At 37.5% G+C, this 27035-nt stretch overlaps 2 protein-coding genes across 4 annotated transcripts in view; one reads left to right on the top strand and one right to left on the bottom strand.

The window, feature by feature from the left end:
* The window catches only part of katnip.L (katanin interacting protein L homeolog), a 50512-nt gene extending 37285 nt beyond the window's left edge, over positions 1-13227 (bottom strand). Inside the window, exons 1-10 of one of the 2 annotated variants that reach the window (XM_018234517.2) lie at positions 13085-13227; positions 10872-10927; positions 9838-9905; positions 8341-8501; positions 7846-7922; positions 6860-6982; positions 5166-5243; positions 4112-4325; positions 3536-3682; positions 2135-2292 (exon numbers count right to left, since the gene is read on the bottom strand). In XM_018234517.2, coding sequence (XP_018090006.1) covers positions 2135-2292; positions 3536-3682; positions 4112-4325; positions 5166-5243; positions 6860-6982; positions 7846-7922; positions 8341-8501; positions 9838-9905; positions 10872-10927; positions 13085-13091 — 1089 coding nt within the window. In that variant the 5' untranslated portion in view covers positions 13092-13227. 2 annotated transcript variants of the gene reach the window in all.
* A 69-nt stretch (positions 13228-13296) lies between these two features.
* Positions 13297-27035, top strand: part of gtf3c1.L (general transcription factor IIIC subunit 1 L homeolog) — a 62581-nt gene continuing 48842 nt past the window's right edge. For both annotated transcript variants that reach the window (XM_041576503.1, XM_041576502.1), the window contains exons 1-8: positions 13297-13672; positions 14893-15087; positions 18852-19025; positions 20269-20412; positions 23726-23822; positions 24245-24368; positions 24930-25085; positions 26653-26768. In XM_041576503.1, the coding sequence (XP_041432437.1) occupies positions 13452-13672; positions 14893-15087; positions 18852-19025; positions 20269-20412; positions 23726-23822; positions 24245-24368; positions 24930-25085; positions 26653-26768 (1227 nt within the window). In that variant the 5' untranslated portion in view covers positions 13297-13451. The remainder of the gene's footprint in view (positions 13673-14892; positions 15088-18851; positions 19026-20268; positions 20413-23725; positions 23823-24244; positions 24369-24929; positions 25086-26652; positions 26769-27035) is intronic.

Below are 27035 nucleotides of genomic sequence, written 5' to 3'. Positions count from 1 at the left end.
ATTTTAAACAATGAAAACTAATTGCAAATTATCTCAGAATATAACTCTATACATCATACTTAGGGGCACATTTACTTAGCTCGAGTGAAGGATTAGAAGGAAAAAAACGTAGAATTTCGAATGTTTTTTTTTTTTGGCTACTTCGACCACGACTTCGAATCGAACGATTCGAACTAAAAATCATTCGAGTATTCGACCATTCGATAGTCAAAGTGCTGTCTCTTTAAAAAAAAACTTCCACCACCTACTCGATTGAACGATTTTCCCTTCGATCGTACGAACGAAGGAAATGTGGTAAATCCTTCGACTTCGATATTCAAGCCATTGTGCTTAACCCTCGATATTCGACCAATAGTAAATGTGCCCCTAAAAGTTAATTTAAAGTTAATAACCCCTTAATTTATATTAAATATATATACATACATCTGCAGCTATACAGTATATGGCAGTGTTGCTAATTCTAGCAAACATGAATGAAAATTGGAAGATAAAGGGCCCTATTATTACCATCTGCAGTTAATTAAAATACCATATAGTTAAATAGCTAAAAAATTATTTTATCTGTCTGCTCTTTTTGTTTCCTCTATGACTTACAGATTTAGACACTTCTAAATGTATATCATGCAATGCATTCTGCTACAATATGTAGTTAAAATGTATTTTTTCAAATGGAAGTTAGCATAGAAAGAATGCCCTGTGAGTACAATATAGCTTGGCCTCCTTTTTGAACCCTCTCAACTCCAGATTTTCTCACTCCATTAACATCAAATTCAGATGATTTTGAACATTTTTTATCCTTTCAAATTAGGGTCATTTCCTGGAGGGAATGTTTAATTTACCTTGAAATAAATATAATAGTTGTTTTGAGGCTAACCAAAGCTTTCTAACCTCCAAAAAATAAAATAACACAGAAAAACAAATCAAAAGCATATTTATTTCATGCATGAAAATACTTATACAGAATTGGAGCCCAGAAAACCATGCATATATATTTTTATAAAGTACACAAATTCAGAATGGGTAAATATGTAATTTTACTCCAATCTACACGTCTATTTTAAACTACTGGTGGGGTTTTATAAGTAGTTCTGGAAAATCTCCCCAAAGCTTGCACATTATGACATCTTATAACCTAAGTTTCTTAGAGATAAAGTTAAACAACTGAAATATGAATGAAATTTTAAGATGTTAGTTTGAGGTTTAAGAGGTTAGTTTGATACCCGCTGTGAATATAATTACTATGTGGCATGTAGAGATGCAAAATGCAATAAATCACTAAAATCCAATAAAAAACAAGATCAAAGCAGTAAAAAATATATTGTGCAGTGAAATTAGTGATGAAATCTTCACTTCTAAACACAGTATGGCACAAACAAGCAATCAACAGCAACGTGGAACTGAAAATGCAATAAAATCCCTAAGAAAGGAATAAAACCACAGCAGTAGACATGTCTGCTGTTGTCATGGGCTGGTGGGGTGACTGGTTTCGCACCTCTACTTATTGTATAGATGCAGGGAAACATTGCAGAATTGTTTGTTTTATGAAACTTCATTAGCTGTATTGTTAGGCTACAGTTTATACAATATGTGGCTCTTGAAGGGCTGAAGTCTATTTAGAGAAAAAGAATAGTACATTTGTATATTCAACTTGAACTATGCATATTATATTTGTTTGTGCTCTGTTTATTAATACACGTACAGTTCTAAAATCTTCTTCTCTACATCCTACGGTCAGAATATAATTGGATTTTGAAAATACTGCTCTCTATTAATGAATATGTATAAATTTATTAAATATGGGCATGCTAAACAAATATGGATACATTTAAAACTGTTTGTATGTATAGTTGGAGCACACACATATTTATTGCTATCAGAGTCAACAATGTAGTGATTAACACTCTGCCCTTCATAGAATAATAAGAATAAAGTAGCTGAAAATCATTCTTAGACCTTTCTCCATACTAGGGTTTCCAACGAAGAAACAGGAAATCATAACAATTATAAGAATGGTTTGCTTGAATAAAACTTTATGTAGAATAGCATTTCAGTAATAGCTTTCTGGGTAACAGGTTTCCTGGATAATAAATCCCAGATCTGTATATAGACACATACATACTGCATACATACATACCATCTTCTCGGTTTTACCATCTGAAACAGCTCTGGTAATTGCCTCATTTTCATTGTTAATGGCATCTACAACTGTAGACACAGAGGGTCTTGAATCTTTATTTTCTGAAATACTTCTTCTGGGAGTAGGCAGTAGTATCTCTTGCCGGCTTTCTGGTCCTAACAAACAACAAAATAAAAAAGTGGAACTACAGTAAAATGTACACAAATGAAAGCAGCAACTGCATAAACAGTAAGCTGAAAAGGTTTCAAGTAAGCTTGCACTTCCATATCAAAAGCAGGGCCGGGCCAAGGTATTTTGGCTCCCTAGGCAAGGGCTTCAATCAGTGCCCCCACCTGGTCCTGCATTACCATTTCCCACCTTACCATTCATGTTGCCCCATGTACCTATGCCAGCACCTATCAAATTGCCCCCATTTGTACCTGTGCCAATGGCAGTCAATCCCTCAGATTGCCCCCAAACCCCAATCGGTACCTGCACCATGATAATCCAAAACATCAATCATATTGTGATCCCTAATCTGTACCTGTACCAGCCAAAAATCCACAGTATTTTCCCCAAATATGTACTTGTGCAAGCAGGAGCCAAAATTTCCAGAATATTGCCTCCAAATATGTACTTGTGCCAGCAGGAGCCAAAAATCCATCATATTGCCCCCAAATATGTACCTGTGCCAGCAGCTGCCAAGACGGAGGTGGGGAGTGCTTCTGCCTACAGTACGAATCACGGGCAAGAGGGGGTTGGAAGAGGCGGTTTATAAAATTGAAAAACTATTAAAGGTCAAGCATACCAGGGTTAAAGAAAAATAAAATAAATTCTCCTTAAAAGTGCGCCCCCCCCTTGATTGCACCCTAGGCGGGCGCCTACTTTGCCTACCCCTAGTTCCGGCCCTGATCAAAAGCATGCATTTGCTAAGGGCCCACTTAGCACTTAGCTACACCATGCAATACCCCATAACCTTTCATACCAACTGTTTAATAGCTTATGTGCCTGCATATATCATACAATTACAGCAAATTATATAAACAGTTATTCCAGGGTATTTATATACACTGACATTTGGCAAAAAATTCTAAGCAATGAAATATGAATTGGTTAGCTAAACAGTTGTGTTTGAATATAAGGAAACAGGAAGGAGCACACGAATAACGTTTTATCACAGGTGGACACTACACATACTGATGCAGGAAACCACCTATGCAAAAACTGACTTAATTTTATCTCAAGGTTATGTTTAGGATCCCCATAAATTAGTGCAAAGGCCACTTCATAGAGATCAAACAGTACATGAAAACCTTTATGTTGATCCTATTTTATAAATATCCTTAAGTTTCTAAATTTGTGTAAAGTAAATTAATGTAAAATAGGCTACAGTAAGCATCAACCCCAAATAGTACTTACTCGGAAAAAAGGAATCTTTACTGGAGAAACTTGAGGATTTCAGTCTTGGTGTTTTATTTTTCACCATGACAGGCTTAGTGGGGATATAAAATTCTGAATTATCTTTTCTTTTAGCAGTCAACATTCTCCCATCTTTTTTATCTAATGCTGTAAACAAATGGACAAACAAAAACCGAATAATATATATAATGTGTGATTACTGGGTAACAGTGAATAGACAAATTAGCAGCAGAACTATTTCAAGCTCTAAATTTGAGTACAAACTAAAAGAAAGATCTGAGGGGATAAAAACCACTCATAAAACTGATTCATTGCCCTTCACTAAAGTAGATAATAAAAAAAATTCAAGATACTATGATTACATTTCAGAAAAGAGAGGAATTGTACTATTTAGGTGTGTGATAGAAAAACTTTTTATATCACAGAAAACCAGAAGTATACGGAGTAACAGTGTTTAGATCCCAAGAAAAAAAATGAATTGCTTGTCATAATGGAGCGAATGGAAAATATATCTAAAAGTATGCACAGACTGAAAAATGTGATCTAAAAGTATGTACAGAATGGCAAAAAAATCACCGTTGAACTCTAAAACAACAAAATCTCCAGGAAGCAGCCTTTGATGTCCAAAAGCTTGATGTTTGGACTCCAGCTGAGTTTTAGAAGGTGCATCCAACTCTGGAGTTTCACATTCTATTAATTCCTCTTCCACAAAGTCTGCATCATCATCATCTAAGCTGTATTTAGAATCCTGCTGCAGACACAGACTTATCTCCAGACTCTCTCTTAATGCCTGCAAAATGAAATAAAACAGTAATTGTTGAAAATGATTGATAACCTTTTACCTTTAAGAGAAATTCCCAAAACAGTCCTTAATAAACTGTGCTCTGTGTCTGCCGTAAAAGAAAAGACCCTCTTAAGGCCTGTTTTAGGTTTACTTCATAATAAAATGTATTGTTGTGTAACCAAGCCTAAGGCAACATGGTGTGTGAGCAAAAACATGAAGTACATTTTACACAATGCATTAGTAATCAAAACATCTGAGTACACAGCATATTTATTTAAAGGGATACTGTCATGGGAAAAGTAGGTCCATCCTAAAGTGCAGGCACAAGTCACATGACTGGGGGCAGCTGGGAAACTGACAATATGTCTAGACCCATGTCAGATTTCAAAACTGAATAGAAAAAAAAAATCTGTTTGATCTTTTGAGAACTGGATTTCAGTGCAGAAGTGTGCTGGAGTAGCACTATTAACTGATAAAAAACATGTTTTTCCATGACAGTATCCCTTTAAAAAGCAGAAGTAAAAACAGACTGATGCATAAAATTTAATACAAGTACAGGACATAAGTAATTGCTCTACCACCACATTAACTTACAAAGTGATAAACAGAGCACGTTTAGAGAAAACACTAATCCTAGTAAATAAATGCCCCCCATTCTATGGCATTGCAGCACAAACTCAGTCCCAGCATGAGACAGTACACTCACGGCAGATGTTTGATGAGCAGGAGGGCTGGAGTTTTTACCTATTAGGTGACAGAGGACTGGCGGAAGGCAAGTAAAGTTAGGTTTTTACCGTCATTTACACAGCAGGCATGGCTAAACAAAGTTAGTTAACAAGACATTACCTTAACATCACTGGCATCTAAAACCAGTCTTTTTTTCCCAGGTCCTTGTGGAACATTCTTTTCAGAGTCTGTAAAATACTAAATACATTTTCAATGGATAATTACAACCAAGGACATGTCAACAAAAATTTTTTAATTTATAATATGTTATATTGAATGTTTTTTATTGTGTTTATCTATGCATAAAACAATTGATTGACAACTGTACATATAGGTAAAAAGTAAAGCATTTCACCAAGCAATGCATGGTTTTTGATAGTACACGGCAGTTATTAAGGGCCAATGCCAATAGGCAATCAAAGGGCATGTGGAGGCTTCTTTTTATCAAAGGTCAGATTTTTGAAACCATGACTAAACTTACAAACTCTAAAAGTACCAATGTCAATACATTTATTAAAAGATCAGAATAAAAAAAAGTTTGATTGGAAAATAATGCGCTAAAAAAATCCAAATACTTCTAAACCCTCTAGAAATTAGATTTTTTATGACAATTCCTAGTGAAAAAAATCTTTAAAAAAAGTCTGAACTGATTTAAAAAGATCCAAAAGGATTAGCGCAGCTCCTATTGACTTCTATAGGACCTAGACAACTTTTAGCTGGCAAAGTTGTGTATTAATGGTTTTTGTGGTTTTTACACTTAATAAATTAAGATTTTTTAGAGCATTAAAAAAAAAAAAAAAAAAAAAACAGGAAAGCCACAAATGTTTTGAGATTTATGGGGAAAAAAAAAAAATCGAAATTTGTTAGTAAATGGGCCCCTTAGTGTATTCATAAATAGCTTTCACTAAGGCTGGAATTTTGAAGATTAAGCAACATTTCTCCAAAGAATGATATTTATTAGCAGTTCATAAATATTGCAGTAGAATGACCAAAGAAATTTGTAAATATGTGAGATATGCCTTTAATTTCTCGCCAATAGAAGATGAAAGCTGCAAGGAAGATGTTACTAATCAGAGAATGGTTTCTCTGTTTTAAGGATATTGCTGTCTAGTCCTGGAAGCTATAGTGTTCTGAAAGGAACAGGCAAGCCAGACAATCCATTCCAGTGGGCACATGTGTAGGGCAAAATAAAAATTTTATTTGATGTTTTGAAGCTTTTCTAGCCATTTGTAGTGCTGATACGTATTCCTCCATTGAAATTTGAATTTGGCGCCGTATGCAAATTAGCCTTCGCTAGCGTAACTTCGCTTTACTTAGCGAATCAACGCTAGCACAACTTCGCAACCTTACGCTACCCCTGAGCGCAACTTCGGATTTTAGTGAATTTGCGAAGCGCTGGCGAAACTACGCCTGGCGAAGTGTGGCGAAGTGCGGCGAAGTTACGCCTGGCGCAACTACGAATCTTAGTGAATTTGCCCCTATGTATTACAATATATTCAAACCAATTATAGAAGATTTGTACTATGATGACCGCAACAGAGCTGATAACAAACATGTTGCAATAAAAGCAGAACTTTTAGAAACGAAAATATGTTTCCATGTATTTTCTAGGCAGAAATATGTCAAGTTAAAAGATTAATTCTTTTTTAGTGTTACAGGTCCTAATAAGTTCTCTTATCACATTGAATATGGGACCTTAAAAATACTGTGTACACTTACAAGTCAGTACTGCTGTTGCACAAAAAGTGAATCATTTTCAATAGCAAGTAAATACAATTTCTAAAATATGGAAAGTTTTCAAAAAAATATCTTACCTTATACTGATCACTAGCTTGGTCTTCATTCATATCATCGTCACTTTCGAAATCCTCTGAATATTTTGTGTTTGGACCAATATAAACGCGAGATCCCCTTTCAGATTTAATTTGTATGGAGTTCTGAAAAGTTTAAATGTTGCTTATTACTATGATTTTTAAATCTAGAAGTTGAATAACACACTCCTAATAACATCATTTTAATATAATTTGGTAAACGATAACATACATTTAAACCATATAGATATACACACAGCTAGGTTATGATTATGTTGCTTTTGTGATTACTGACTTCCTCTCAGGTATTTAAATTTAAATTCCTATCCTTGCTGTTGACTCTATAAACTGTACATGCAGAGTAAATTTCTAATTCAGTGCAGAGGCCAGCGTCAGGACATGCAGCTCAGCCATGTCTTTATCACCACCCAAGCCTCAATGCCAGATGCATGTCCTTCTGCTCCCTACCTTGTGCCTGTGCATTTTATGCAAGGTAGGGGCAGGTAGGGGGCACCCATGTGCCTTCTCCTACCCGCCTCTTTTGGATCCTGTGATGCAGTCAGTTCCTGTAACTCAGTCAGCACTGGATCAAAAGGCTGTGCCGCATGTCTTTGCACTCTGAAATGGAGCACAGAGGCCTGCAGCCATTTATAGACAGCCAACACATATGCAAAATGCAAAAAAGACAGATTGCTGCCTTGTTTTACACTTTACACACAGCATTAGGCTTTGCAAATTAGGCCTTATATCTGCACTGGACTGTAAGGGAATTCACAGCAGAGAGAAGTTAAACTAGAGGTACTCTGCAAAACTCGTAACCATAGTAGGCAAAATGAAACACTGAACAAGGTTTGGTGTCACAGTTTCATGTTAATGCTTATTATTAGCATTTCAATGCAAAAAGTCTCCGTTGTATAAAGGCTTGTCAGTGTAACAAAAATCAAAAATATATAAAAATACATTAATTTTATTATATATATTTTTTGTACCTGAACCCAAGCTTTCCTTTGAATCTTTCCTGGTGCTGTCTGACTTCTCCTTCCTGGAAGATGGGAACAGCCATCATCTACAGAAACGAGAATTTAAAGTTATTTCCAGTATCTAGGTGTGCTTCGGATGTTTTGATTTATACACTCATCCCATCTGACATTTAAAACAAATGACATACAGTACTGCGCATGCATGGGACAATTTCTTTTAAAATGCAGAATGGATTTGTTCACATGTAACTGTATTCATTACTTTAAAAATGCTTACCTAACACAATTATTGATATTTTATGACTACACTACCAAGCTAAAACACAGTCTTAAAAGAAAAGCTTTCTATTTTCCCACCAGCAGTGGCTGGTGCTTGTTCTGAACACTATTGGGTCATTTATAAAGGTGACGTGATAGAGCACTAAGGACCACAGTGCAGCAATATGGCTCAGTGTGAAGCACTTCTGCCTGGGCAATAGCTACAAAGAAAAAAAATCAACTTACCAGGAATTTTGGATGATTTTGAACTTTCCCTTGCTAAATCTTGAGTGCTCTGCTGCTTTCTTAAATCAGCATTTGCTCCATTCAGGTACAGAGAAAAGCCTTCTTCTAAATGTTGCAGTTTGATCTGCGTGGCATCCTTAGCCTTGGAATTGTTGAGTGCTCTATAAATATAGTAAACATTGGATGTTAACGTGATACTGACACTAAAAAACTACTTTTTAAAATATGAATGTACATTAAAAGTTACCTAAAGGTCATGCTGATCGTTTGTGTTAGTTTAAGTTTCTAAACCTGACTGTTCCATGTCAGCCTGTCAGTTACAGATTCTAATGCGAACGGACTCCTGCTCATACAGGAACATGGGGCATCAGGTAATCCAGGTAATGGAAAAGCATTGTGCAAATAGTTTATGGAAAAATGATAAGTAGCTTTCAAAGGCAATATTATGATAGATGTAAAAAAGAGTTTAATTTCTGGTGTCAGTATCTCTTTAAGAAAACAAAAATCTTTGGTGCACAAAACATAACCGTACTGCTGCTATAGCGCGGACAAAATAGGAGCAATCTGATCTGATGACAAGTATGGATAAAAGATTATGCATGAGACTGTTTTACACATAATCAGTGTGATAATTTGTATCATATTATTCTTATAAACACTGTACACATATTAACTTCCCAGTCGCAAAGATAGCATAACTGGTTGACTAGGGGGTATATTGTTAGGGTGATGGAGCCTAACTTATATGTACCTTGTAATAAAATAAATAAACAAAAAACAGAGGATGAAGGTGCTTACTAAGAAGCACATGGGATATTATACTTATATTCTAGCAGCTGCCTTTAAAGGGGTCGTTCACCTTCCAAACCCTTTTTTCAATTCCATTGTTTTTAGATAGAAAAGTTGAATGTTCCTGTCTGGTGTTTTAGTCTGACAGCTCAGTAATTCAGGTGCAGACTCTGAACTGTTACAATTTTGCAACATTTAGTTGATACATTTCTCAGCAGCATCTCTGGAGTATTAGCAAATATTGTATCAATTCTAACAGCTGCCTTTAATGAAACCCTGGGATTCTGCTCAGCAGGGACAAAATACCAAGGGACATGCCAACAAAATGCCTAAAGTTGAAATTATGAGCCTTTATCAGGCAGTTAGCAGTTTGGGTTGCTTCTTATAGAGTGATTCAGTACTCCCTCTTGTAAAATATAAGGATATTATAAGTTAACGAAGAGTTCCATGACCATATAAAAACATGAGGCTGAAAGCCGAGTGCTTTTATACAGGTCATGGAACTCCAAAGTGACTTCTAATATCCACATATTTAGCAACAGGGGGTACTTTATTTATTCTAATACACAAGTTTCAGTGAGTCATGTGACTAAGCTCTGATTATAACCGATGACATCACTTAGCACGGTTTGTAAGAATATAATTTATTATATATATATATATATATATATATATGTATGTATTTTAACGTATATCATTTTAGCTCACCTGTTCCTTTGTTGTAGATTTATGAGATATTCATCATGTTTCTCATCAAAGTCAATATTACTTTCTTTCTAAAATAAAAAGATACAAACATACCAAAAGTCATTGGAAAACAGTACTGAAAGATGGTATGAAAAATATTTATTGCATTTATTGCACCAAGGCTGCTACACCAAAATTGTTGGTATTACTATAATCTCTGGATACATCAGAATAGTTCCCTTTCAATTAACTTTAACTTTCTGTTATGTAGAAAATCATAATCTGAGTCAGTCTGCAAAGGTTCTTCATTTTGTTTGTTTTTTTCAATTATTTTTCTCCTTGTTTGGAAGTCCAAAAAAAGTTTTTAAGCAAGTCAAGAGAGACCCAGTCAGCTCATATCTGACTATAGGGTATATTTATCAAAGAGTGAAGTTAGAGATCGCCACAGTCTTCTAGAGTGAAATTCTGCCACTCTCCATTCATTTCTATGAAATAGCGGACTGTGGCGAACTCTCTTTGAAAAATATACCCTTATGTATGGACCCCATTAGACTACTACAATTTGCATTTGCCGCTCTATACACTTCAACAATCCCACTGTGTGCACACAATGTGGTATGAACTCCAAATTATACAGTCTAATTAAGGAAAATAAAAGAAAACAAGCAGATTAAAAAATGCAAATAATATCAAAACTACAGGTATGGGATCCATTATCCGGACACGACACCCATTGTCCAGAAAACTCTGAATTAGGAATGGCCATTTCCCATAGACGTCATTTTAATTAAATAATTCACATTTTTCAAAATGCCTTCCTTTTTCTTTGTAATAATAAAACAACAGTTTGTACTTGATCCCAACTTAGATGTAAATAATCCTTTTTGGTGGTAAAACAATCTTATTGGGTTTATTTAATGTTTAGCTGATTTCTTGGTTGACTTAAAGAATCCAAATTACGGACAACCCCAGGTCCCGAGCATTCTGGATAAAAGTTCCCATACCTATATTTTGGAATAGTAGAAAAAAAGTTCACCAAAAAATGAGAAACATACCTCTTGTCTTATCTTTGATCTGGAATCATTTTTTCTTGAACTCCCCAAAGATTTACCTGCAGAAATTGACAAATATTATATACATGTAATTCATTTTGAAAATGTTAATTTTCAGGGGACCATAGAGCCACAGAGCTACCACTAATTTTTAGTTTTCTTTTAACTTTTGTTTCAAAAGGGTAGTTAACATTTTAAGTTTATTTTTGTCACAGAATGTCTTATTCTTAGCAACTTATCATTTGGACTTCATTTTTTGTATTATATAGTTTTTGCTTTCTTCTTCTACCTCTTTCCAGCTTTCAAAAGGATGTGACTCACTGCCACAACCAAAACACAATTTTTCTGTGAGGCCACAATTTTACTTTTATTGTTAGTTTTAATTACTTATCGTACTGATCAAGCAGTGTCTTTTTATATTTCAGTCACTCATTCTAACCACTGTCTGGATGCCAGGATAAATGGGACCCTAGCAATCAGACAGCAGCTTAAATTCTAAACCTCTGGAACTGCTGAAAAAACAAGCTACATAAAAAAGAATATTTCTGCATCATACTTTCGGTTAATTTAAAGGTAAACTTTCACTTTACCCCCACCCCCTTCTTCTATCTAGTACCGCTCTTTATCTCCAAATGTACTGCCTCTCTGTGAAAACCTTTTATAGACGTTTTCAATTATGACTTATTTATATAGCACCCACATGCTTATGGCTCTAGAGAGATTGTTAAAGGAGACATATAGGATAAATGAAAAACCCTAATTTTGTAGGCAATTAGAAGTAATATATGGTGTTGCTTTTACATGGTGCTACAAATTAATATTATCTTTAAAAATAGCCCATTTATTGGAGCTCCATATAGATGTTCTCTGGTCCCCGTCTGTGTTTCAAATGAGGGGTGGGCGTGTCCTACCGGTCCCTGCCAGAAGCACAGTAAGAAGGGGACAGCTTGCTAGCTGCTGATTGGTTCCTGTCCTATAGTGCAGTGAGCTGAGTGCTGCTGGTTCGCCTGCACAGCCTGGGAATTCAGGGAGCAGGAAGTGGAAGAGAAGGGAGGGAGTATTAGGGTTTTTGCAGAAATATTCAATAAATCAGCCAGAAACACTATTTTTTTAAGCACAATTCTTCTATATCTAAATGAGTACAACGCACTGGTATACTCATTTCTTACACAAAATGTCTCCTTTAATAACTCCCACTCGCCCATGACCAACTGAGTTTAGTACCCTATCGTATTCCAGTTCCTGTGGGTTTCCCCGCAATTAAAAGGAAACCCAAAAATAAAAATGTGCCCAATGACAGGAGAGCAACTTTAAAATATATGTTCATTATAAATAGTAGGGACTTTACAGTTAAGCTGCCCATAGGATTCGTACGATTTTCGGACCGTGTGTGGAGAGTCCCGACATTTTTCGCCCGGCGGAAATCGGTCGTTTGGTCGATCGGACAGGTTTGATTTTGTCCTGACTGTCCCGCCGGAACCCATTGCGCTCTCATCGTAATCCGATCGTTCGGCCATAGGGCCGAACATTCAGATTACCCTCGATATAGCCATGCCCGTTAGTGGCATATTGGGGAAAGATCGGCTTGTTTGCCGATGCGTCTATGGCCACTTTTAGGGTAGGACTATTTCCGTGCTATCTGACGTGCCGCAGTGGGATGCGACAGAAATAAGGCAATTTATAGTATTGTCAGATGGTGTTGCAGCGTTGATCCGACGCGACACCATCCGACAATGCTATAACTTGCCTTATTTCTGTCGCATCTGACGGGACGCCTGCGTTTTTGCGCAGCGCGTCGGATCGCATGGAAATCACCCGTGGAGTCCTACCCTCATATGTAGTATTTTTCTGTCCATCTCTGCAGCGCTGGTTCTGGCTCTTGAATCAATGTGGCACAAGTCAGACTTGCCTGCTCCCTCACAGGTCTTTTCATCAGCTGGCTTCTGCTACACTGCTTCTAAAGGCCAATCCAAACGGGCAGAAATTAGAAAGAAGTGCAAATAACTTTACAATTATTCGCTAGCAAAACAAAATGTCTGGCTAAAACTCTAATTAGGATCCAAGCTTTATTAGGCACTTTCTATCTACTGTAAGGACTGGGCGAGTGCTGTGATTCCCTGTAACACGCAATGGCAATCATAGCTGAACGCGGCCGAAATGTGATTTATTTACGGTTAGTGATGCCGCTGCCAATGTTAATAAACACATCAACTTACCGTGCATTATAACGCCACATATAACTATAGTTCCCAAACAGAACGAAACACCTCCAACCTCACTGTTTGCCTTGGTTACCTAGCTGCAAGACGGCTAACCAATAGCAAAGTTAACGCTGACCAATCAAAAGGCCGATTTTCAGCGAGCAACCAATAGCATTAGTAAAGAAGCGACTGCGCACTACAGCACTAGTCAGCCGTCAACCAATCCGAACGGAACGTAAAGTGCGGCTAAGGGCGGCTTAGTTCGACAGCGTATAGCCAATCGCTTTTGACGCTGATAGGGAAGCACTTTAACCAATCATTGTGGGAATGGAGAACTGTGTGAACGAAGTGAAACCCTGATGATTGTGACTATATAGATGGGATGGAGATATTAGATGCAATTGTTGACGAGGTGGCTCTGGAAGGCCTGGACGGGATAAGTATTGGTGCACTGTGGCTGCGGCTGCACGCGCGTGCCCCTCCCTTTCCTCTGCTTCTGGATGAAGCGACTAAAGAGTTCATATGGCAGACACTGGTGTTTCATCCTGAGCTCGAATTCTATGAGTTGCCTGTAGCGAGGCAGCCTCTGGCGCTCGTCAATCGGTAAGAATGGAAATCATAGGTGCCATAAGCAACGACAATAGCCTGCATCTAAGGTTGCCACCTTTTCTACTAAAAAAAATACCTGCCTTGCTATATATTTAAATCTTTCCCCATATTAATAACATTGGGATCAACCATCATTTTTATGGGCCAGGCTGGTAAAATACCGAACCGGTGGCAACCCTACCTGCGTCAGAAAAACCGCTAGAAAATCTGCAAGAGCAAGTTTACTAAAGTGTGAGCACACCTGTCATTCCCAATATTGATAGTTAAAGTATATGGTGTATTGCCCCCTATTGTGGCATTTATGCTACGTAAGTTGTCTTGCAAGGTTTACTAAAGATAACCGAATGAGGATCATGAACACTGATAGGTAGATGCAATAAACCTTTCAGGTCTCAAAGTGAAAAACACTCGCCAGTTTAGGGAAGGAACCTTCCGCTGAGGGAGCAGATAACCGTACAGAGAAATTGAGCAGGCACTTCCAAGGACCAATCTTCCAGGCAGACTTTTCAATTCTCAAGATGCTTTTCCATATGGTTTAGAACCTTTCCATCTTTCCATATGGAAAAGCATCTTGAGAAAGGTTCTAAACCATGAACTGAAACGTCGATGCGATGTACGTTTAATAATTTTTCCAATAAATTTTTTATAAAAGAAACGGTGTGCGTGTAACCCTTGGACTATTGGATTTTACAATCTACACACAGCACCCGCTGTTGAACTCCGAATGATATGTGTGGATTTCAATGGTGGATATATATATATATATATATATATATAATAGTGTGGCCATTGTCAGTGGTGCCAAGAAAATCAGCAAGGTTTAAAGCAGGTTATGCATTTAACGCAAACGAGCGCCAAAAAAGTCGCAGTTCGCCAGACATAACGCCTAAACGAACTGCTACACTTGCGTAATTAACGGCACTTGTCGCAAGACAAATTTGTCTCATCGCACTTTACTAAACATGAAAGCGGCACTAATTGTGTTGCAAGAATATTCTCTGCGATGATGGGCTATAGACAATTTTTATGAACTTATTAGATTCTTTTCTGAACTATTTAGATCCTTGTAGCTGAAAGGTTAGCTTTTATTCTTTGCTTTGCAATGCACACAATGTCTTTATACTGCATATACCATAAATTGCAACAGCGATAACATACGTTTTTGTCCTTAATATACATTATTGATGCTTAATTTGAAGTTCAATTTTTTTAAGGTATGAAGGGACTGACTGTGATCCAATCGTCTTAAAAGCCAAAAAAGGGCCCTGCTTTGAGGACATATACCCTGTGCATATTGTATCTGAAAATAAAGATGGCATTCAGGGCTCCTGTCAGTTTTTTGAAGAAAGGATTTTACTTACAGACCAGCTGAGGACTCACAATTTTACATGTAAACAAGCACTTGAAAGGTTAGTTTCACTGTCTGTGTATATATAGTTTATGTATTTTTTTCTAACTATATGGCTTTGTACAACACTTTTTGTAGCTTTTGTTAAATGTACTTAAATGAGCAGTAACACCAATCAAATGAGTCAAATCAATTCAATAAGGTGCCACACTCACACAGGATCGCCTTTTGCAGCGTCGGGTGCACAGCTGTATTCCTCTCTGCCCGAGGAGAAATTCCAACGAAAAACAATAATTCCAGCAGCACTCCGATGTGTGAATCAAAGGTTATTTATTTATGCCATTAGCAGAGCGACGTTTCGGGCTATTCCAGCCCTTTATCAAGCTCATAAAGGGCTGGAATAGCCCGAAACGTCGCTCTGCTAATGGCATAAATAAATAACCTTTGATTCACACATCGGAGTACCAATCAAATGAGTGTTTTAAACTAATTACCATACAATATACCGTTAGCCGGCACTCGTAAAAGCTGTGTCTTTCCTTCAGAAAACTACTATAGTGTATATATATATAAATAAGCTGTAGCCAGGGGAGCAGCCATTCAAGCTGGGAAAAAAGAAGGAAAGGCACAGGTTACATAGCACATAACAATTAAGCCCTGTCTTATACAATGGTGTTTTATCTGTTATGTGCTATGTAACTTGTGCCTTTTCTCTTTTTCCTGCTTTAATTTCTGCCCCCATGGTTACACAGCAGCTTGTTTATATAAATTATAGTAGTCTTTTTGAAGCAAACATGGCAGTTTTACCAATGCAGAGCAACAGTACGTTATATTTTAATTACTTTGATGCTTTTTCAGTTTTTGGTGTTACTGTTCCTTAAAAAGACTAGTTCACGTTTACGTATGATGTAGACTGTGATATGCTGAGAAAATATGCAGTTGGTCATATATATATCTCTCTCTCTCTCTCTCTCTATCTATATCTATATCTATATCTATATCTATATCTATATAACAAACAAGGGAAAGTTGTGCTCACCACTATTTTTTAAAACCATTAGGCGGGGGTGCAATGAGGGTGTGACCACAAAATACATATAGTCAAATACAAGAGGTCCTCTGCACTCAACCCATTATCAATATATTTAAGACAGAGACATTTTGTACATACTGCCACCGAAAAATGCCTTATCCTTTAAACAACACAGGGATTGTCTGTCCATATATTGCAATATATTTAAGCTGGCCAACTACGTCAAAGTCATCCCATATCTGGCCAGTCCTATGCTTAATTTTCATCTGATATATACTGTGTGTGTATATATATTATATATATATATATATATATATATATATATATATATATATATATATATATATATATATATATATATATATATATATATATATATATATTTTTATATATATATATATATATATATATATATATATATTAAAAAAAAAAATGACTATTGTAATCACCCAGAGCAATATTGTGACCTCGCATTTGAAAGCTGAAAAGGAAAAAAATCCTTTGTGTTTCTATGATTTCTTCGGCCTGGTGTCCTCCTTTTTTCTTACAGTGTTATTATACAGCTTTCTTTTCTACAGAACAAGAAGTGATGAGAATAGAAAGGAAAGTGGCCTCCCAAGGAAATGTCTTAACTTGAAATCAGAAAAAAATATGATAAAGGCGTTGTTCTCTTCCCAAACACTTTTTTTTTTTACAGTTCAGTTGGTTTATGATTATTCACCAGAAATAGACTTTTTTTTTTTTTTTTTTTTTTTTTTTTTTTTTTTTTCAATTGCTTTCCATTTTTTTACTGTTTTTCAAAAATTGATGTGTGAAGTTGAATGTTCCCCTCTCTCTCTGGTGTTTCAGTTTGGCAGCTCAGTAATTCAGGTGCAGATTCTGAACTGTTACATTTAATTGTAACAATTCTTATAATTTGATACATTTAATTGATTAATTTCTCAGCTGCATCTGTGGAGTATTAGCAACTATTGTATCAGCTGCTATTAATGAAACTCAGGAATTCTGCTCCACAGGGACAAACATAAGAAATGTATCAACTTAATGTAGCAGTTTAGAACAGTTTACAGCAGGGGTGTCCAAACTTTTTTCACCAAGGGCCATATGCGGTAGTGATGTGCGGGCGACCCTATACCCGCGGGTTTACCCGCAAGTCGGGCGGGTTCGGGTCACCTCTCAGTGCTCCTCGCGGGAGGGTGTGGGTTGAGCTCTTCTCCTGTTCTCCCTGCCCGCCACCTTCAAATGTCGGCTTCCGACTTCCGGTTTTATAGTGTCACGTCTGCTCGCCCTGCCCCTTTTGTGTAGTCATCGGCGGGGTGGGTGGTGTGGGTCTATAAAAGGACCCCCGGAAGCGGGGGCGGGCGCGGGTATTAGCAGGGCGGTTTAGGGTCAGGTGCGGGTCAGGGGAACCCTGACCCGCACATCACTAATATGCGGTAAAATACACAAACAGCTTTTTTTCAAGTGGCCTTTTTTTAACTAATTTAATCATTTTTAATTCTGGAATCCAGCTCAAACATGTCTTACCACATTATTTAGTTTTTTTGAGGAATCGTATTAATTCTACCTCCGCATTAACACTTTATATCAATCAATTTCTAATTAATTTAATGGTCGCTCGCTTTATTTAATGTAATGGTGTTTTACTCTAATCAACCTATGGAATGAATTATAAGTTATGCACAGCACTTTAGAATTCATATCACTTTATTAATTAATTTATGAAATACAATACGATTGGAACTATAGGGTATTATAGACTGATTATAATTTGGAAATTCTTAAAGGTCAAACGGGTACTTTCTTTACCTTCTTATTGAGTATAACAAGGATATTAGAAGTCACTGAGGGGTTGTTCTGTGACCATATACTTAAAAGCTCTTTACAATTCAAAGCCAGGCACATTTCGAATTTGGGCAATACTGGGTTAATTTATTGAGCAGTGGGCGCATTCCAGGAGGCAGACCAGAAGATATATCTTCCTTGAAATATACAGCTACGGAACGCATTTTAGGACATCCTGCAGCGAAATACAGGATGTCCTATGCCTTCGGAATGCTGCATCGGTTGCTTTTGCCGTCACTCATCGTCCAAATCTGCAATCACACCTCCGTCCTCTACCCTCCCTTCTCAGCCGTCAGTCATACGAACTCTGCCCTACGCGGTATGCGCGCCCGTTACAGTTGTTGCGCGCTCCCAGGGCGATGTGACGTATTGTGGCAGGCGGAGGCTCCTGCTTCTGTGCTGGAAGATTTGAAATATGGCGCCTGTAATAGAGATTTGCAGGAGAACCGCAGGATATAAATGACCATGCAAGGTGGCGGATTCTTTAAGTTTAACCCATTGATTGTTTTACAACAGGGAGTTTTAGAAACACGGGCAGGTTTTTTAATTTAAAGGTTTTACAATGTGCGGGCCATATTCTGGTATATTTTTGGAATTTGCTGCGAGGCCAATTAAAACTGGATCGTGGGCCATAGTTTGGACACCCCTGGTTTACAGGGTCAGTGACCCCCCTCACAGATCTGCTTTAGAAGGTGAAAAATTAACCTTTTAGATTCATTATTAGAAAAAACTTTGTAAATAGAAAATATAAAGTGATTTAAAAAAGTCTTTATTTCTGGTGAACTATCTGAAATCAGCTGAACTGAAAAAAGTGTTGGAAGGCGAACAATCCCTTTAAACTGTTTGGAATCTTTAATCATTGAATTCAAGAATGACAAATCCGTTATTCACCTACAGCAGCATATCATATGTGCAGGTTTAAATTAACTCTCCATTACCCTTTGCAGATGGGGAGAAAAACTTGTAATTGTTGGGTCACAAGCCTTGCGTTTAAGAGCTTTAATTAGCTGGGAAGGGGATCCAACAATAGTGCTTCCGGACTGTTCATACTGCATGCTTGAAAAATTGGGAAGGTCCAGATGGCAAGGGGAACTTCAGAAAGATCTTCAAGGATCATTCAAGTATGTGGAATAGTTATATTTTCATATAAAACAATTGTTTTTTCTCTTTAGGAATATTTAATTTTCTACTGTTTCTGAACTGCTTTTTGATTATGTAATAAAAAAGAAAGTCCATCCAAACACAGGGGCAAAGTGGCTAACGATAGCGAAATTCGACAGCATTATGTCATTTTGCCACTTCTCTGATTTACTAATGGGTGCTGGCGTAAATTCGCTAGCGAAGTGGACCTACTCTAGCGCTATTTCACACCTTTACGCCAGGCAAAGTTGCGCTCTGGCGAAGGGACGTAACTATGCTAATGCACCAAGTTGCGGATTTTCGTGAACGTTGCCTCTTGCGCCAGACTTTACTTAGCCACCTCAGTCCAGGCGAAGTGCAATAGAGTAGATAGGACTTGCTTAAAAAAAAAAAAAAGCCCCAAAAAAGCGCTGACGTCTTTTACTTTTTATAGGGTGATAGGCTGAAAAACAACGAAATTTTTTTTTTAGGGTACCCTCCTTCCCCCCTACATTTGATAACATATGGCACCTAAACTATACTGTGGGCACATGTGTAGGGCATTAGAACACATGTATTAAGATTCCTTGGCCTTGTGTAGTGTAATGTGTTTTCTGCTGCATATACGGCCATTGTAGCGTAACTTCGAACCACTGATCATATCATCGCTAGTGCAACTTTGCAAACGATTGGTAACTTGTGCGCAGCTTTGGATCTTCGTGAATTTGCGCAGCCCTGTCCATTCTACGACTGGCGAAGTGCGGCAATGCCAACGCTGGCACAACTTCAAAGGTAAGTAAATTTTCCCCACAGTATTTTGCATAATGAAGGAATATATTTGTAAACTATACATTGATTGATATTTTCTAGTGGTTAATTAATATAAATCAGAACTCCTGCAGTTTTGTTAAACCACTGTCATCTGCTGCATTGTTAGGAACAGAGAAATACTGGTGCCTATCATTTTGGCACATTTAGTTATCTTTTAACAACATACTACACAGCAGCCACCCCAACTAACACCTCATCATAGTGATAACCATACTAAGAAAAAGAGGATAAGTGCCAGTGTCAGTTTCAAACCTTTAACTAGACTTGTGAAAGAAAGATCCTTCTGCTATTTTATGCGCTTGACCCAAGGATTGTGCCCCTTGGGGGTTTGAGGCAACTGAATTATAGCCAAGGATTGTTTTTTTTACTTAATATGTTGAACATAAGCTTCTTTGTTTTGTTTATTTTTTTTAGGGTCGACGCAGGGAAAATCCATTATCTGAGACGTGCACTGGATAGGAATGGGCTTATCACAATGCAGTCCCATGTAATTAAATTAGCCAATGGAACTCAGCAGCATTCATTGCTTTTGCTTCTGAAGCGATTTCACATTGATAGGTATGAGCACAGCCTTAAATGTAGGTGATATAGCATGGGATCGTATAACTGTTAGGGATTCTCAGCAAATTTACGTAAACATACACACAGAGGACCAGAATTTTTGACTATCTATAACACCACACAGCAGCCATGGTTTTGCAGATCCTTTTTCACAACTAAATTAAACAATTCCAGTTGCCAATAGCAATCAGGCAGGTCCCTGCTTTATTTTCTAACTTGTAGTTAACTGTTTAAAAGTGTTGATTGGTTGCTATCGGCAACTGCACTTGTGTAATTATGCACTTGTGTAATTATGTTGAAAATGAAACCCTTATGTTTTCCAGTAGGTCTGTAGCATTGGGGACATCAGTCAAGGTTAAAGAGCATTTTTTATTGTGGCCATACCCATCAGAGTGAAAAAATGCAAGGGGGGAATCCAAACTGTGAGGCTAATTGGATCACCTGCCTATTGAAAGTTTTGTAGAGGGCCTCTCCATCACCTTGTTCTTAGAGAATTTTGAAAAATAAGTTAGAGGCTCACTTCACACATAGGTGAAGTAAAGTCACACCCTAAAGGTGGCCATACACAGGAAGATCCGCTTGTTTGGTGATAAGATCACGGGACTGCATCAATGAAAAGATGCTGGCAAGATCCAACAGGATTTTTTAACCTGCCCGACTTTTGGCCAGATATCGATCGGGGACGCCCATCGAGTGGCCCCACACACAGGCCAATAAGCTGCCAACTTGGTCTGTCGGCAGCTTTTATCGGCCCGTGTATGGGGGCCTTAACCCACAATGAAAAAGAGTCTCAATTAGGGATGTGCGGATTGACCCAAAACCCTTAGTGACCCAGTGGGTTTACTGGCATTTGGGCGGATTTGGGTTAAAATTTCTCCAACCATAGGGTTGTGTGCGGGTCAGACTGGGAAAGTGCATAACTCCTCTGCTCCCGAAAATTCTTTTTTTTTTTAAAGAAAAACTATACCCCCAAAATGAATACTTAAGCAACAGTTAGTTTATATCAAATTGAATGACATATTAAAGAATCTTACCAAACTGGAATATATATTTACATAAATATTGCCCTTTTACATCTCTTGCCTTGAACCACCATTTCGTGACTCTATCTGGGCTGCCTCAGAGATCACCTGACCAGAAATACTACAACACTAACTGTAACAGGAAGAAGTGAGGAAGCAAAAGGCAGAACTCTGTCTGTTAATTGGCTCATGTGACCTTACATGTGGTTTGTATGTGTACACAGTGAATCTTACGATCTCAGGGGGCGGCCCTTATTTTTTAAAATGGCAATTTTCTATTTATGATTACCCAATGGCACATACTACTAAAAAAGTATATTATTATGATAATGGTTCATTTACATGAAGCAGGGTTTTACACATGAGCTGTTTTACTCAGTATCTTTTAATAGAGACCTACATTGTTTGGGGGGTATAGTTTTCCTTTAACCAGAAACTACAGCACAGAAGTAGAATACAGAGTAAGAGGACACAGGTACAAGTTAGGCGTAGGTCCTAGAATGGCGTAATTTTGCCGATTATGGTCCGGGTTGAGATTTTGTGGTTAAGGTTCAGGTGTGAATTGAGTTTTTCCTGACCTGCACATTTCTAGTCTCACATGCATGTGCGCACTATCTACAGTTGTGCTCATAAGTTAACATATCCTGGCAGAATTTATGATTTCCATTTCCATTTTTCAGAGAATACGAATAACACAAAAACTTTTCTTTCACTCATGGTTAGTGGTTGGCTGAAGCCATTTATTGTCAAACAACTGTGTTTACTCTTTTTAAATCATAATCACTACACAAATTACCCAAATGTCCCTGATCAAAAGTTTACATACCCCAGTTCTTAATTGCCCCTTTAAGGGTAAGGCTACACGAGGAGATTCGGGGAGATTTTGTTGCCTGGCGACTAATCCCCACGTCTTTTGCGCGACTATCTCCCTGAACTGCCTCTGTGTTTTTCCCCATAGGCTACAATGCAAAGTCGCCTGCGCTAATGCACATGCGGCAATGCATTTTTAAAGTTGCCTCGTGTGGACTAGCCCTTAGTCTTTTCTGGTCATTGTGGGTGAGGCTCTTTAAACGGTAAAGCTGCCCATTCTTCCTGGCAAAAAGCATCCAGTTTCAAACTGATCAAAAGTTTACATACCCTGGTGATTTGACCTGATAACATGCACACAACTTGACACAAAAGGGTTAGAATGGCTACTAAAGGTAACCATCTTCACCTGTGATCTGTTTGCTTGTAATTAGTGGGTGTGTATAAAAGGTCAATGACTTTCTGGACTCCTGACAGACGTTGCGCTGTACTGATGTTATTTGTATTCTATGTCATGAGGAAAGCAAAATAATTGTCAAAGGATCTGTGGGAAAAGGTAGTTAAACTCTAAAAAACAGGAAAGGGATATAAGAAAATATCAAAGGAATTGAGAATGCCAATCAGCAGTGTTCAAACTCTAATTAAGAAGTGGAAAATTAGGGGATCTGTTGAAACCAAACCACGGTCAGGTAGACCAACTAAAATTTCAGCCACAACTTCCAGAAAAAATTGTTCAGGATTCAAGGAAAAACCCAGAAATAACTTCAGGTGAATTACAAAAAATACTGGAGGAAAATGTGTACTCATCAACACGAAAGCTGGGCATGGGACGTACTTGGACATTCCAACATGACAATGATCCAAAACACAAGGCCAAGTCGACCTGTCATTGGCTACAGCAAAATAAAGTGAAGGTTCGGGAGTGGTCATCTCAGTCTCCTGACCTCAATATCATTCAGCCACTCTGGGGAGACCTGAAACGTGCAGTTCATGCAAGACAGCCCAAGAATTTACGGGAACTGGAGGCTTTTTGGGCAGCTTTACCATCTAAGAAGATAAAGAGCCTCATCCACAACTACCACAAAAGACTTCAAGCTGTCATTGATGTTAATGGGGGCAATACACAGTACTAAGAACTGGGGTATGTAAACTTTTGATCAGGGTCATTTGGGTAGTTTGTGTAGTGATTATAATTTAAAAAGAGTAAACACAGTTGTTTGACAATAAATGGCTTCAGCCAACCACTAACCATGAGAAAGAAACGTTTTTGTGTTATCATTCATATTCTCTGAAAAATGGTTAAGAAATCATAAATTCTGCCAGGGTATGTAAACTTATGAGCACAGCTGTATAATAAAGCCGCTAGTGCCGTACTAGCAAGGCGTTGTCAAGTATTGTCAGATGTATTTAAGTATTTAATTTCGTATTTTAGTTGTATTTTGATATCTATATATATTTATTGTATTTATATTTATTTATAGGAGAAATAAGTATGATATGCTGTCAGAGAAGGTATCAGCCCTCTTGAGTGAATCCCACAATCAGATGGAAGCTCTGGTTAATCTTAGGGAAGAACTGGTAAGAACTTTTGTATTAAATGTCGGGTGGTTCCTCACTCCAAATGTATCAAGGTTCTGCACAACAGAGTCAGTGGCACCGTCCAAGCCACAATATATCCAAGGTAAAATTAAAGTTCACCCACATTCGATTCAGTGTATTTTATTTAAACACAACATGTTTCGGACAGACATGTCCTTCATCAGGTGCAAGTGCTTTACTTTTACCTAAGAACTTTTGTAGTGCATACAGCAATTCTGTTCCACATTGTATTCATCTGTTCCTTTCACCATGAGTTAACAGGCACGTTTTAGAATAGCAATTCCAATCAAATTCATGCACCAAACTATAAACTGTACAAATATCAGACATGCCTACTTAGGCATTTTTGAAGGCTTAAAAGTAGAAAACGTATAGTCAATATTTGTTCCATATGCTTTTAGGGAGTGCATGAGCGGATATTCAAGCGGCTTTACTATTACATGGCAAATGCTGGAATCGTGAAAATCATTTCTTTACCTTTGCAAGAATTGCAGCCACTTGCAGAGCGATGCAAAACTAAAAGAGGTAAATTTGATTATTTTATAGTTTTTTGTGTGTGTTACACTGCCATTTTTATTGACCAGTTTTGTCTCTGGCGCAGTCAGGAGTGGCTTAGACTACAGGCCGTATCTGCCCATACAGTATATGGTCAGCTTTAAGGGCACCTATTAAAGAAAAATTTCCCTAAGGAAGGTGCAGCCTAATAGTCGTCACTCCAATTGGGGGAAACTATTTTTGCAAGAAGATGCCCCTCACGAACACCATGCCCCCACAATAGGAGGGAGTACCTGGTGTTGGGTGTTCATGTTCCTTCCATTTATTCGTGCAATGATTGCATAATTCGATATCAGATATTGTTCACATAAACTGCTTGTTTATGGTGTTTATGAAAAACACTCTTCACCTTTTATTTCATGATGAAATTATTAAAATTGCGTTGAGCTCTTCACATTCCATTAAAATTCTATTGTATACTTTACGCTTTGTTAAAATACAAATATACACTGTGAATTCTATATGCATCCTATTTGTATCATTGATTTCTGCTGAACCACATTGCATTTTTTTTTTTTTTTTTTTGAAAAGGTACAGATATAATGGTCCGTTGCGTAAAACTTCTAAAGGAATATAAAAGAAAAGTCGAGGATTCTGATGATGATGAGGAGGATGATATGAGAAATCGCATTGTCCCCGTGGACATCATTTGTGAGAAGGATATGTTAACACAAACATATGAGCTCAGTAAGTGCAATGTATCTTAGTATTAGGTTATGCTAGAGTTATTTTATTGCCATGTATGAACCTTGTCCTAGTGCTATGGAACAACATTTGTCTATTGTTTTAATCTGGGTGAATCAAAGAGGAAACAATTTTCATTTAGTCAAAGTATGTGGCCTATGGCTTTTTTAAATTTGCAGATTTTGCCTTTCCATGGAGACTAGGTTGCCGTCCATACGCACCGTTATTTCTTGGTATGCAGTGTGGGTTACAGCAACTCATGTGCAACAGTCATTTGGGGGAATGTAATAAAAGTCGGTAATGGGAAAAATATTCGCAATGTGAAATGTTATGCCTCTGTGCGAACAAATTTGCCTTTGTGCGAATTTAATATAGCTTTTGCGAACCCCAAAAACTGTTTAGCAAACCACTTCCGACAGTGGAAGAAGGTTTGCGAATTATATAGTTAGCGCCAGTGCGAAGTGAATGTAATAAAACTTGTTACTGAAGAAGTTAAGTTTGCTCCAAAAGATTACCACCTTCAAACACTTCTTAAAAGTGGCCAATGCGCAATTAAAATTCGCAAAGTAATAACCGTTTAAGGAAGAGTATTACATTAGGAAATTAGACTTTTTATTCTTATTTGTGCTAATTGTTTTGTTCTTTGCAACTTTTATTACATTCCGCCAATTGGGTGCCCCAGTGGCTGAAATGCATACAATCCCTCTGCAGATACTACTACTAAAACAGCTGCCATGTGCCATATTGTACCAGATATGCCCCATCTACTTCTCTCACAGATAACCCTCTCATTACTATAAGCATTCACACTAACAACAGTAGCACAATATCTTCTCATCTTGCATTTGAGCTTGTCTAGTAACTATTATTTATTTTTTAATGGTTTGATTTAATTAGCATTTTATAAACATACAAATATTGGGAAATTAGGAAGGAGCATAGAAATTAGGTAGGAGCAAAGAAAGAAGTCCCACAGGCTGGGGTAGACAAGAATAAGGAAAGCTAAAATTTCATATGATTAGGACTAGAATGAGGGGTTCATCCCAGTGCACCCTAAATCTCTTCAATAGATCCTCTGGCCACATTTGTTAATTTATGTCTAGTTAGTGAGTGTGTGATCAGTTTCTTACAAAAATGTAGGTTGACTGTGGATTTCAGTGCAAAACCACTGCAGATAGCACAGTCTGGCGTGAGAATTAGGATTGAGGTCAGCTAGAAAAAGGAATCAACCTCAGATTCACATTTAGGCATAAATTGGGGTCTAGCCAATATAGGATGATGTGAGCCCTGTTCAGAAATTGTTAGTTCAGGGACGTTTGAGTGCATCTTTTCACATATTGTCCACGTTTGGTACATCTCTTTGTCGTTTCTGCTTGGCTTTACCTGGGGGGTGTGGGCACGTCTGCACCAGTAAAGTATAGCGTAATGACAACGTTTTACATAGCCCCTTTGTTTGCTTGTAGCCTGTATAATGAATAAGCGGTTAAGTAATGTTTTTTTGTTATTTTCTCATGGCTTTTCTAAATACCCCACTCATGTGTAACATGTATGTTTTTGTGTTGCTGATCAGTTGAAAACAGGGGAACCAAAGGAATTTCTCAAAGTGAGATCAGGAAGGCAATGAATGTAGGGAAGCTGGAAGCCCGGATGTTATGCCGTTTATTGGAAAGATACATGCTCATTAAGGTTTGTTATTTGTTTAATAAAACACAAGGAAAATAATATTTTATGAATCATTATTTAATATATGAGAGGGCAGTTTTATTGAATGAGTGACTTGAGCTCAGTGTTCGTTACATCATATCTGGTCTATTATACATGTTTTCTTGTTGCTATTGCTGTACTACTAATTGCTTCTATCATATTGTGTAAATGGATAATTAATGTGTGCATAGGGCATATAATTGGGGTACGTATCTTACATTTTAATATATTAGCAGTGGTAGAAATCCA

This window comes from Xenopus laevis, chromosome 9_10L, assembly GCF_017654675.1.
Source record: "Xenopus laevis strain J_2021 chromosome 9_10L, Xenopus_laevis_v10.1, whole genome shotgun sequence".
NCBI classification, from domain to species: domain Eukaryota; kingdom Metazoa; phylum Chordata; class Amphibia; order Anura; family Pipidae; genus Xenopus; species Xenopus laevis.
This window is presented reverse-complemented; position numbering and strand designations above follow the sequence as displayed.